Source organism: Triticum urartu, chromosome 4 (genome assembly GCF_003073215.2).
Source record: "Triticum urartu cultivar G1812 chromosome 4, Tu2.1, whole genome shotgun sequence".
Classification (NCBI taxonomy): domain Eukaryota; kingdom Viridiplantae; phylum Streptophyta; class Magnoliopsida; order Poales; family Poaceae; genus Triticum; species Triticum urartu.
In genome coordinates, this window is record NC_053025.1 from 517,750,862 (window position 1) to 517,764,886 (window position 14,025).

The 14,025-nt window shown below is 44.1% G+C and overlaps 1 protein-coding gene across 1 annotated transcript; it reads left to right on the forward strand.

Moving 5' to 3' along the window:
- The first annotated feature begins 11,199 nt into the window (after positions 1–11,199).
- LOC125554041 (peroxidase N-like) lies at positions 11,200–13,079 on the forward strand. The gene is made up of 4 exons (XM_048717666.1): positions 11,200–11,527; positions 11,628–11,810; positions 11,990–12,155; positions 12,255–13,079. Exons 1-4 carry the CDS (start codon positions 11,303–11,305, stop codon positions 12,668–12,670), a joined length of 990 nt encoding a protein of 329 aa, XP_048573623.1. The 5' UTR covers positions 11,200–11,302; the 3' UTR covers positions 12,671–13,079.
- The last annotated feature ends 946 nt before the right edge of the window (positions 13,080–14,025 follow it).

Here is a 14,025-nt window from a genome sequence, read left to right on the forward strand (position 1 = left end):
CTTCTGGGTTTTTTCTCTTTTTCTCTGGGCCTTTTCATCTGGGCCTGGCCACGACCACTTTGCAAATTGGATCGAGAGCATGTCAAAGCTACTACAACCAACGGTCAGATTCCACCCAATGAGAGCATCCATTGGGTACTCTTAAAAAAACAATGAGAGTATCCATGTCACAAAAAAAAACACCGATGAGAGTATCCTAAAACAATTTTTTTCCGTCAGCACTTCCGGTTAATCATATCTTTGTTTGTGGATGATAGCTTTACTTATGTTCAAAGCAGATGAGGAAGCTGGTACAATCATTAGAGACACAGTGCAAAAGTGTTGTGATGCTTATGACTAGAAAATTAACCCGTCAAAGTTCTGTAATTTTTTTATAAGGGCTGCTCGGAGTCGTGAAGGAATTCTATCAAATTTGTTCTTACTGTCCCCAGTAAATCCTTGAATAAACGATACATTGGCTTGCCGTCAAATATGAAGAAGAGTAAATAACGGATATTTGGATAGGCTTTGGCCAAAAGTTCAGTGTTGGATTGAAAGATGTATCGCCTCTTCTTGGAAGGAGAGTCTATTGCACCGGCAATCCTGACTTATTGTATGTCATGTTGTTTGCTACCTCGTGGGCTATGCAATCAACTAAATACCATGGTTTGGAAGAAAAAATTTGGGGGCTGTAAAGGTGGAAAGAGAAAGACGACGTGGGTGTCTTGGAATGATCTGACCATGCCTAAGTACACATGGGGGTTTGTGGTTCCGGGATACGGATATTTTGAACCTTGTCATGTTCGAAAAGCAAGGTTGGAGGATCCTTCATGAGTCGAGATCGTTGAGTGCGTGGATTCTCAAAGCAAAGTACTTCCCATCTTCTGACTTGCTGGAATCGGAGCTTGGATCCCAACCATCTCAAGTGTGGTGAGTTGTTCATGCAGGCCTAGAAGTTTTGAAACGGGGACTGTTCATGCAGGCCCTCTAGATGGGGAACCAACACACGTTTGGAATCAAAATAAGGAATTCGGACAACTCCCCTGTTCTTGTCACGAAATAGATCGACAATACATCTAAACAGTGGAGCCAGGCTGCCGTTTATCAGCATATGAATCCCATTGATGTGGACGTTGTTATGAATATTTCGCTCAGTACCATGACATCTAGCGATTGGGGTGGGCATGGTACTATGAGCGGTCAGGCATTTTTTCGTTTAGGTCATCCTACCGTCGTTTGGTTGATACGAAACGGAAGAGGAATGCCTGTTGGAGCATTGTGGAAGCATGTCGGACACAACAGCGGTTCAGAAACAATGGCAAAATTTATGAAACAAAGGTCAAAAACTTTGCATGAAGGCTAGCAAAAAACTCTATTCCGACTGGTGAAACTTTAATGCAGCGTCACATATCATAATTGAATACATGCTTTCATATGTGTTACTACAGGACAATAGAAGATCTCTAGAGGGATTTATCAAGAAAACATTTTCAATCGTGTTGTCACAACTAAAGATATATCCTCGATATTTTATTAGAACGAAACACATCCTTGTTGGCTAGTCTATTCCAGCACACATGTTCACGAATTAGATAAGAAATTCCAACCACATGGCATATGTGGCAAAGGGGATGTAAACAAGAGAATAAAATTCCTTGGTCAAAATAAACCCTTAACCTCACATGAAGGAGAATATACCACTGTTTCGACTTACGTCATCGTGTAAGCTAGATCTCCTTGTACCTTAGCATCTGCCATCAACAAATTTCAGCCGCTAGTTCTTCATACATATACCTTAACATTGGCATCCATTTGATCCTTTTAACAGATGGGTCCTGAGAACCATTTATCAATACATATCATCAAAAGAATATTCATTTCTTAAGTGAAAGCACCATTCTCATGAAGTAAAAGGTTTTTTGTGAGGGAAAAGCACAGTAAAAAGGTTCAACTCCATTGAACAAATATTTATTATTGATCAACTGATTCATGAGGGGGAACATGAAGGCAAAAGAAATAATCAGGAGTTAAAAACACTAGCAGCACAGACGTGCGACCGCATGTGATCAAATCATCAAATCGAACTCACATTGAAGACACAAATCCCCTGAAAAGAATATAAATTCAACCGTGCTTTCCTTCACAGCCATGAGATCAAAATCCCAAGCTCGACATCATCCAGGCACTGTGCTGGCAGAGTTGGCCTCTAGCTTCCCTCATGCCAAATCCGTATTTCGACTCAACGACTCTAAATCATGCCAAATCCATATTTCGACTCAACGACTCTAAATCATGCCAAATCCGTATTTCGACTCAACGACTCTAAAACACGCACACTATACTAAAAGTCTCCATCATCATTTTCCAAAACATGTTCAGATTTGAGTGCAAGGAGTTATAGTTTTAGATAACAACTCCATATTCCAGTCCATGAATACTAGTCATGGACTCATGGTACTACTCCCTCCGTTCCAAAATAGATGACCCAACTTTATACTGTACTAACTATGTAACACTGCCACAGTTCCACTCCACTGTAACTAGTAACTACATCAATGGTGCGAAGATGCATGGCATTATGTAAGCAACAGTTTAAGTTCAACAGTTGGGCATCACTTCCAAATGTATAGCGATCTTTCTCGAAATCCAGCACTAAGTTGCTGATCACTGAACACAATATAATACTCCTATGTTCTCAGCTGTAAGTAAATACTACCATAACTAATGTTCTTTTGTCTATTGCAGTCAACATGCCTAAAATCTTTTCATACAACACAATTTTCATGCATGACAGTGTTCAGTTTTCAACAACGCCTACGATGCCAACAAAGCATGAATGAATCTGGTGCAAACATCAGCAAGATAACTCACCAGACAAAAATTCAGAAATATAGAAGATGAATCACCAGCATGTAATCACGAAGATGCATATCTGCTTTTCTCTGAATGTAACTCTAACAGTAGACAAAATTAGGAGCAGCTTATAGAACAATCACCTCAACAATGGTACAAAAACAACATAGTAGCATCGGCTCCAGATCACAATCTACAACTGCAACCACTAAAAAAATACTTCAGAGCATAATTATGATACCCTAAATTCCAGCAGTGAAAACAGTACATAGCAATGGTATCCGTATCACAAACAAGTTCAATAACAACCATCATAACCTGCAGGTATCACAAACAAGCGCAATATACTAAAAGTCATCATCATCATTTCCCAAAAATGTGTTCAGATTTGAGTCCAAGGAGTTATAGTTTAAGATAACAACTTCATATTTCTGGTGTATGAATACTAGTCATGGTAAGTAACACTGCCACAGTTTCACTCCACTGTAACTAGTAACTACATAAATGGTCTGAAGATGCATGGCATTATGTAAGCAAATTTAAGTTCAACAGTCGGGCATCACTTCCAAATGTATAGGCGTATAGCGACCTTTCTCCAAATCCAGCACTAAGCTACTGATCATTGAACATAATATAATACTATGTTCTCAGCTGTAAGTAAATACTACTACTAATGTTTTTTACCTATTGCAGACAACATGCCTAAAATCTTTCATCGAGGGAAAAGCACATTAAAAAGGTTCAAATCCACTTGAGAAATATTTTTTCATCGATCGACTGATCCATGAGGGGGAATTTAAAGACAAAAATAATAATCAACAGTTAACAACACTACAACACAGAATACTAGTCCATATTCCAGCGCATGAATACTAGTCATGGTAAGTAACACTGCCATAGTTTCACTCCACAGTAACTAGTAACTTCATCAATGGTGTGAAGATGCATGGTATTTGTAAGCGACAATTTAAGTTCAATAGTTGGGCATCTCTTCCAAATGTATAGCGCCCTTTCTCCAAATCCAGCACTAAGCTACTGTCATTGAACATGCTATAAAACTATGTTCTCACTTCTCAGCTGTAAGTAAATATTACCATAATTATGTTCATTTACATATTGTAGGAAACAAGCCTAAAATCTTTTGATACAAGACAATTTTCATGCAAGCATCAGCAAGATAACCCAGCAGACATAAATTCAGAAATATAGAAGATGGATCACCAAACATGTAATCAAGAATATGCATTTCTGCTTTTCTCTGAATGTAACAGTAACAGTAGACAAAAATTAGGAGCAGCTTATAGAACAATCACCTCGACAATGGGACAAAAACAACATAGTAGCATCAGCTCCAGATCAAAATCTACAACCAAACTGCAACCACTAAAAAAATACTTCAGAGCATAATGATGATACCCTAAATCCAACAATGAAAACAGTACATAGCAGTGGTATCCGTATCACAAACAAGTTCAATAACAACCATCATGACTTGCAGGCATATCGTCCGATATGATGCCCAAACCATTCGAAATCATGTTCCGAACACATGCATTTCGTTCACAATTCATGTAATGGAAATTTCCAACATACAGTGTACTTACTAAAACATAACAGGGGATAAGTGCACAGACTAAAAGGAACACCTGCTGTCGTATTCAAAGAGAAAGAAGGAATCAATATCTGTGAACCTCTGTCGCCGCTGAGCAAATCATGAAAAGGCTAACCAGTTTGAGTTTCATCAGCAGAGATTGCAGTATCCGAACTGGAACCATCAGGGAAACTCAAGATCGGGGAACCATTGGCAGGTACCGTAATTCTGCTGCCTCCGAAGGAACTCAGGGAGGATGAGACTCTCTTTGAGCACATGTGGAGTAATTCTGAGGCCCCGAGCAAAACAGTTGATAGATCCCTGAAGTTTATCCATCTTATCATAATGCGACAGCTTGCCGGGGATCAGTTGGAGTTCGTGTTCATTTTGTTGTTCCGTTTCCAGTTGATCAGTAGTGGAGCCCAGTTGGGACGATCGGGGATCTGTGTAGCATTTGGGGTAGTCTTCTTTTATTTTGGTTCCGTACTCGGACCTTGAGTGTATCTAGGTGATGTAATGCTTTATTCATGTATTTGTGTGAAGTGGCGATTGTAAGCTAACTATGATCTCTTCCCTTATATATTACATGGGTTATGTGAAGATTACCTCACTTGCGACATTGCTTTCAATGCGGTTATGCCTCTAAGTCGTGCTTCGACACGTGGGAGATATAGCCACATCGAGGGCGTTACAATGGCCTTTTTTTTATATTCCTCACTTGGGACAATGCTCTAAAAAATGATGATCATCACACTTCTATTTTATTTACAACTCAATGATTACAACTAGATACTAGAACAAAAGATGACTCTATATGAATGCCTCCGGCGGTGTACCGGGATATGCAATGGACCAAGAGTGACATGTATGAGAGAATTATGAACGGTGGCTTTGCCACAAATACTATGTCAACTACATGATCATGCTAAGCAATATGACAATGATGAATGTGTCATGATAAACGGAATGGTGGAAAGTTGCATGGCAATATATCTCAGAATGGCTATGGAAATGCCATAATAGGTAGGTATGGTGGCTGTTTTAAGGAAGATATAAGGAGGTTTATGTGTGAAAGAGCGTATTATATCACGGGATTTGGATGCACCAGCGAAGTTTGCGTCAACTCTCGATGTGAGAAAGGGCAATGCACGGTACCGAAGAGGCTAGCAAGGATGGAAGGGTGATAGTGCGTATAATCCATGTACTCAACATTAGTCATAAAGAACTCACATACTTATTGCAAAAATCTACAAGTCATCAAAAACCTCGGCACTACGCGCATGCTCATAGGGGGATAGATTGGTAGGAAAAGACCATCGCTCATCCTCGACCGCCACTCATAAGGAAGACAATCAAATAACACCTTATGTTTCAAATTTGTTACATAACGTTTACCATACGTGCATGCTACGGGACTTGCAAACTTCAACACAAGTATTTCTCAATTTCACAACTACTCAACTAGCACAACTTTGATATTATTACTTCCATATCTCAAAACAATCATCAAGCATCAAACTTCTTTTAGTATTCAAAACACTCATGAGAAAATTTTATTATTAATCTTGTATACCAAGCATATTAGGATTTTAAGTCAATTACCATTCTACTTAAGACTCTCAAAATAATCTAAGTGAAGCATGAGAGATCAATAGTTTCTATAAAACAAATCAACCACCGTGCTTTAAAAGATATAAGTGGAGTACTAGAGCAAAACTATATAACTCAAAAGATATAAGCGAAGCACATAGAGTATTCTAACAAATTCCAAATCATGTATGGCTCTCTCAAAAGGTGTGTACAGCAAGGATGATTGTGGTAAACTAAAAATGAAAGACTCAAATCATACAAGACGCTCCAAGCAAAACACATATCATGTGGCGAATAAAAATATAGCTCCAAGTAAAGTTACCGATAGAAGTAGACGAAAGAGGGGATGCCTTCTGGCGCATCCTCAAGCTTTGGCTTTTAGGTGTCCTTAGATTATCTTGGGGGTGCCATGGGCATCCCCAATCTTAGGCTCTTGCCACTCCTTGTTCCATAATCCATCAAATCTTTACCCAAAACTTGAAAACTTCACAACACAAAACTTAAAGTAGAAAATCTCGTGAGCTCCGTTAGCGAAAGAAAATAAAAGACCACTTCAAGGTACTGTAATGAACTCATTATTTATTTATATTGGTGTTATACCTACTGTATTCCAACTTTTTTATGGTTTATAAACTATTTTACTAGCCATAGATTCATCAAAATAAGCAAACAACACACGAAAAACAAAAACTGTCAAAAATAGAACAGTCTGTAGTAATCTGTAGCTAGCGCAAGATCTGGAACCCCAAAAATTCTAAAATAAATTGCTGGACGTGAGGAATTTATCTATTAGTCATCTTCAAAAATAATTAACTAAATATCACTTTCCAAATAAAAATGACAGCAGTTCTCGTGAGCTCTAAAGTTTCTGTTTTTTACAGCAAGTGTAACAAGACTTTCCCCAAGTCTTCCCAACGGTTCTACTTGGCACAAACACTAATTAAACACAAAAAACACAACCAAAACATAGGATAGATAAATTATTTATTACTAAACAGGATCAAAAAGCAAGGAATAAAAATAAAATTGGGTTGCCTCCCAAAAAACGCTATCGTTTAACGCCCCTAGCTAGGCATAACAAGCAAGGATAGATCTAGGTATTGCCATCTTTGGTAGGCAATCCTTCAATGAGGCATCTACCATCTTTAGGAATTTCTTCCTTTTTATTGATTATCAAATTTTTAGACACAAGATCAAAAAAATCATTTGTAATAAATGGTTCCTTAATGATAGCAAAAAGATTGGGATGAACACTTATAGATTTGAGATCCGCAGTTTCCTTACTAGAGGATTCACCCTTATTCTTAGGAACATACATAAGCTTGGCAATTTTAGCGGGAGGACTTGGAGTGTTCTTTACGGAAGAAAAAGCGGTTCCCAAGTTGGTAATAATGTCCTCAAGTTTATCAATTCTAGTGGAATCGTGATTTATTTTCTCATTAACTATGGGTTCCTTCTCTTTAATTTTTTTCAAAGTGACTCCTACTTTAGATCCATATTGAGAGATTCGGATGTGAATCTTTTTATCCAAATTTTCAATTAACTCTACGGTGGCAACCTTATTTTCAATAATTTCAAGCCTTTGCATTACATGCTCCAAAGTTAATACAGTTTCATTAACCAAAAGAGGGGGTGAGCCAAACAAATCTATCATAGCATTATAAGAATCAAAAGTATGGCTACCCAAGAAGTTCCCTCCGGTAATAGTATCAAGGATATATTTGTGCCAGGGAGTTATGCCTACATAAAAATTGCGAAGAAGAACAGAAGTAGATTGCTTCCTGGTAGATCTATTTTGAGCATTGCAAATTCTATACCAAGCATCTTTTAGATTTTCTCCCTCCCTTTGCTTAAAATTTAGAATTTCACTCTCGGGAGATAACGGAGAACCTATAAGGGACTAGCCATAACGACAAGCAAACGAACTAACACACAAGCAAAAAAAAAAGCAAGCGGGCAAAAAGAGGCAAAAAGAGAAAGAGAGGGAGGATAGAGAGAGACAGAGGGCGAATAAAACGACAAGGGTGAAGTAGGGGAGAGGAAAACGAGAGGCAAATGGCAAATAATGTAATGCAGGAGATAAGGGTATGTGATGGGTACTTGGTATGTTGACTTTTGCGTAGACCTCCCTGGCAACGGCGCCACAAATCCTTCTTGCTACCTCTTGAGCACTGTGTTGGTTTTCCCCAAAGAGGAAGGGATGATGCAGCAAAGTAGCATAAGTATTTCCCTCAGTTTTTGAGAACCAAGGTATCAATCCAGTAGGAGGCTACGCGCGAGTCCCTCGTATATGCACAAAACAAATAAATCCTCTTAACCAACGCGAATAGGGGTTGTCAATCCCTACACGGCCACTTGCGAGAGTGAGATCTGATAGATATGATAAGATAATATTTTTGGTATTTTTGTGATAAAGATGCAAAGTAAAAATAAAGGCAAAGTAAAAAAAGCAAAGAAAATAACTAAGTAGTAGGAGATTAATATGATAAAGGTAGACCCGGGGCCATAGGTTTCACTAATGGCTTCTCTCGAGAGCATAAGTATTCTACGGTGGGTGAACAAATTACTGTTGAGCAATTGACAGAATTGAGCATAGCTATGAGAATATCTAGGTATGATCATGTATATAGGCATCACGTCCGAGACAAGTAGACCGACTCATACCTGCATCTACTACTATTACTCCACTCATCGACCGCTATCCAGCATGTATCTAGAGTATTAAGTTAAAAACAGAGTAACGCCTTAAGCAAGATGACATGATGTAGAGGGATAGACTCATGCAATATGATGAAAACCCCATCTTGTTATCCTCGATGGCAACAATACAATACGTGCCTTGCTGCCCCTACTGTCATTGAGAAAGGACACCGCAAGATTGAACCCAAAGCTAAGCACTTCTCCCATTGCAAGAAAGATCAATCTAGTAGGCCAAACCAAACTGATATTTCGAAGAGACTTGCAAAGATAACCAATCATACATAAAAGAATTCAGAGAAGATTCAAATATTGTTCATAGATAGACTTGATTATAAACCCACAATTCATCGGTCTCAACAAACACACCGCAAAAAGAAGATTACATCGAATAGTTCTCCACAAAAGAGGGGAAGAACATTGTATTGAGATCCAAAAAGAGAGAAGAAGCCATCTAGCTAATAACTATGGACCCGTAGGTCTGAGGTAAACTACTCACACTTCATCGGAGGGGCTATGGTGTTGATGTAGAAGCCCTCCGTGATCGATGCCCCCTCCGTCGGAGCTCCGGAACAGGCTCCAAGATGGGATCTCGTGGATACAAAAAGTTGCGGCGGTGGAATGAGGTTTTTGGCTCCGTATCTGATCGTTTGGGGGTACGTAGGTATATATAGGAGGAAGGAGTACGTCGGTGGAGCAACAGGGGCCCCACGAGGGTGGAGAGCGCGCCTGGGGGGGGGAGGGTAGGCGCGCCCCCTACCTCGTGGCCTCCTCTTTTGTGTCTTGACGTAGGGTCCAAGTCTCCTGGGTCTTGTTCGTTGAGAAAATCACGTTCCCGAAGGTTTCATTCCGTTTGGACTCCGTTTGATATTCCTTTTCTTCGAAACCCTAAAACAAGCAAAAAAACAACAATTCTGAGCTGGGCCTCCGGTTAATAGGTTAGTCCCAAAAATAATATAAAAGTGGATAATAAAGCACAATAATGTCCAAAACAGTAGATAATATAGCATGGAGCAATCAAAAATTATAGATACGTTGGAGACATATCAAACACCCACACCAGATCCAATCCCTTGGAAGCCAAAGACGAGAACGACACGACAACCCAAGACCAAGGGTCAAATTTCAGCAAAACCTAACCCCAATCCTGCGCATCGGTCGGAATCAAATTCAAGCAATCAACATGATATTATGAATCGAGCGTAAATCAGAGCACAACGTGACAAATTACCTCATCCATGACAATCAACCGGGTGAGGAACCGAGAGGCATCGTCCACAACAGAAATCCAACCCTAGTTGTTAGTTGAAGCTGCAAACAACACCACTGCATCAGAAGACAGGCACACACGTCTTAACCAAGAGATGACAGGCGGAGACGTGGACCAGACCCGAGGATCGACGGCGGGAGAGGCATCGAGATGACGGCGCCCGAATGCAAGAGAGGAAGGGGATAATTGCGAAACGAAGAGGAAGGCTAGGGTTCTTGCTCAGTCAACCGGGCTCCTCGCTTTTACCCCCAAAAGCCAGCCATAGGCGAGCGCCTTGCAAGGGCAAGCACGTGAAATACCAAAAGTGCCCTCGCCGGCCACCGAAAATCACAGGCGGTGGCACGCCCATCGTGCACACAAGAACCAGCACTGTGCGCAGCTTACCCCCGCGGTCGCTGACGACCTCGCCCCACCTCGCCTGGGCCCCGCCTATCAATGTGTATGAGGGTGGTGGACCGGGGGGGGGGGGGGGGGGCGGGGGGGGGGGGGGGTGGCAGACACTATTCGTTGGTTTTCACATCACTGAAGATCCGACGGCTAGGATCATTCCATCTTAAGATCTGACGACTAGGATACGTCTGGACAGCCAATCCAACGACCCAAAATCATGACGCCCTGAGAAGGCTTCATGTTGCTTCAGACTCTAACAATGGGATGGTCAGGCCCCAACTCTCATCTCAAACGTAATCCGATCCCATTCATGTCAATCTTGCTGAGGCCCCATAATTGACTCACTTACTAGTGCACCTCTCTGCCTAACACACCAACACCAGTGCTCGCGTGCACGCCGCATCTCTGTCACGCTCCACCGTACGGCTGCCGCACCTAGCTAGCAAGATGCATGCACCGCACGTTAATCGTAGACTTGCATCGCCGAAACGTGCAACGTATACAGCGGCCGCGCCTAATTAATTTGGTTGGTGCTCCATTATGCACGCACCACTTGGGTTTCAGAACAGAAAATTAGCAGCGGCAAGTGCGGCCAGTGCACGTTTAGTCAGCCAGTTGAGCCATGCGTGCAGTAAAAAACGCACAATCGCAGTAATCCATCGGTAAACTAATACTCCCACTGTATGGGCGACGCACTATGCATGCTGACGACACATTGGCACGTTGCCATTTGCTCGACGAACAGTCAAACGATATGAATATTTATACGAGTCCAACTTGTTGCTAGCTAGTATCACTCACCACTTTAAGCTGTCTATATAACCTTGCGGTAAGCACGGAGAGATCGATCAAACGGGCACGTACGTAGTACAGAGTGCGGACATTGATCCGGCGGCAGTGCTGGGATATTTTGTACCATCAACGTATCAGAAATGGAGCCTCTCAGAGATCATGGCGCGAGCTGCTTGCCGATGATGATCATGGTGCTGCTGTGCCTGGGCGGCGCGGCTTGTGGCCAGCTGAGCGACGACTTCTACGACGACAGCTGCCCGAAGCTGGAGAGCATCGTCCAGGCGCGCGTGGCCGCCGCGATGAAGGCCGAGCTACGGATGGGCGCCTCCCTGCTCCGGCTCCACTTCCACGACTGCTTCGTCAACGTACGTCCGTCTCCGTAACACGCATCGTTATTACCGCATGCTTTCTTAGGCTCTGAAGTGAACATCGTCGTGGACGTACTTGTGGCATGCATGCATGCAGGGGTGTGACGGGTCGATCCTGCTGGACGGGGCGGAGAGCGAGAAGCTGGCGGCGCCGAACCTCAACTCGGTGAGGGGGTACGAGGTCATCGACGCCATCAAGGCCGACCTCGAGAAGGCCTGCCCGGGGCTCGTCTCCTGCGCCGACGTCGTCGCGCTCGCCGCCAAATACGGCGTACTCCTCGTACGTTCCTTCCTTCCTTCCCTCGATCGAATTCACAACCACTCCAACATAGCTAACCAACTACAGTACCTACCAAATAATTCAGTTGAACGTGCACCCGAAAGAACTGTTTGAGAACCGTACTACCAGTACTGCTTTACCGAGTGTAGTACGCGTACTGATTTTGTTGGCATGTTCAGAGCGGAGGGCCTGACTACGATGTTCTTCTGGGAAGAAGGGACGGGCTGGTGGCGAACCAGACCTTGGCCAACAACAATCTGCCAAGCCCGTTCGACAACATCACCGTGATCATACAGAGGTTCAAGGACGTCGGCCTTAACACAACAGACGTGGTCATCTTATCAGGTACTGTACTCTACTAGACTGAGCACTACTGTCTATAGTACACGTTGTATTGTACGCAACGAAAGCCAGCAAATCCAACCATGCATGAACCGCATGCAGGAGCCCACACGATCGGGCGGTCGCGGTGCGTGCTCTTCAGCGGCCGGCTGGCCAACTTCTCGGCGGCCAACTCGGTGGACCCGACCATGGACCCGGCGCTGGCGTCCAGCCTGCAGCAGCTGTGCCGGGGCGGCGACGGCAACCAGACGGCCGCGCTGGACGCCGGCTCCGCCGACGCCTTCGACAACCACTACTTCAAGAACCTGCTGGCCAAGAAGGGCCTCCTCTCCTCCGACCAGGGCCTCGTCTCCAGCCCCGACGGCGCCGCCGCCACCAGGGCCCTCGTGCAGGCCTACAGCTACAACAGCCAGCGCTTCCTCTGCGACTTCGGCGACGCCATGGTCCGGATGGGCAACATCGCCCCCCTCACCGGCTCCGCCGGCCAGATCCGCAAGAAATGCAGCGCCGTCAACTGAGCCGGCACGCACCACCGCATCCAGCTAGCCGGTGAAGAGTCATGTCGTGCTTTGCACGTGTACCATGGTCAGGATGTGTACGTGTGCGTTCGTGTGAAAGTTGTCCTCTCGTCTTGTCTACCGTTTCTTTCTTCGGGTTCAAGCTAGCTAGGATTCTCCAGCTAGGAGTAATAAGCTGGCTCGTCCTCTGAACCCTGCAGTTGCATCGCAGTGGGACAGCCAGTGTGTCGGTTGACGGGTGAGTGGTAGTACCTATCAGGGCTGCGTGATAGTAGCGCGCAAAATGAATAATGGAATCTGTAGCTAGCCGCACGAAGTCTGCATCGTGCCCTACCTCCCTGAATGATGTGCACTTGAAGTCTTGAGCAAGCAAGTTCAGTTAAATGCCCAACGGCTCCTTAAGTTTCAAGGACTTTCAGGTCTTGCGTCAACTGTAACGAACTTTCCGGTTACGCGTGGCTCATGATGCGGCAATTAGCGTTGCCGTACTGTGCCGAACGCGATCTGGCGCTCTGATTGGGGAGCAAAAGACCGTACGTGCGGCGGTTAACATCTTGCTGCTGAATTTGACGGGCAGATGCCAAGGTGGAGTACTTCAGAGTTCAGGTTGTCCGGTGTTCATTCAAGGGCGTGGCTACATGCCAGTCGTCTAAAAAAATTGGGGTTAGTTGATTTTCTCAACCGCACGATGCGAAATCGACGACCCCGCTTTCTTCTTCGACCTCCCGCTTCCTTCTCCCTTCTCCATGTTGAACCACCCCGCTGCCGCCGGCCTAACTGCCTGCGACCACCACCCACGGCTGCTGGTGCTCCCACACAGCCTCGCCGCTCCGTCCTCTCTGGAACCGCCCCCCAACGCCGGTCTTGCCGCTGCCCCCGGCCATCCCTCTAGCCCCGGCGCCGGCCAAGATTTTCTGTGGCGAAGTTGCACCACCGCGCCACCACTGCCCCCACCACCGCCGTTCTTCTGCCCCCATCCCCCATCCTAAGATAGATAATAGGGTAGCCCTCTGATGAGCTCCTTCTTTCTCCTTCGTTCGTTCCGGACTCCCACAGGTGAACTCTCAAAATCGACGGACCCAAAGCGAAGTCAGTCGACTGGCATTTAGCTAATGTGTTTATTGAAAAGCGGTATCTTCGTCACTTTGGTGGTTACCACCGGTGGAGAGAGTAGTACTAAACTTGTAGGAGTAACTGACAAGAACGCCGTACGAGATGATGAGTAGGCGTTGAATTATTTGTTTGCGTACTGTCTTTGCTGTGCTAGCGACGACCCGTGAAGTGTAGCATTTCTCCAGGATTTTCCCTATTTGTCCGCACATGCACTGTAGATTCACCTACCACAAACTATATCC

Excerpts from the sequence above, each read along its gene's own strand:
- LOC125554041 (XM_048717666.1), top strand. The coding sequence starts at position 11,303 with ATGGAGCCTCTCAGAGATCATGGCGCGAGCTGCTTGCCGATGATGATC. Across the intron at positions 11,528-11,627 it reads TCCACGACTGCTTCGTCAAC|GGGTGTGACGGGTCGATCCT; the intron begins GTACGTCCGTCT and ends GCATGCATGCAG. Across the intron at positions 12,156-12,254 it reads AGACGTGGTCATCTTATCAG|GAGCCCACACGATCGGGCGG; the intron begins GTACTGTACTCT and ends AACCGCATGCAG.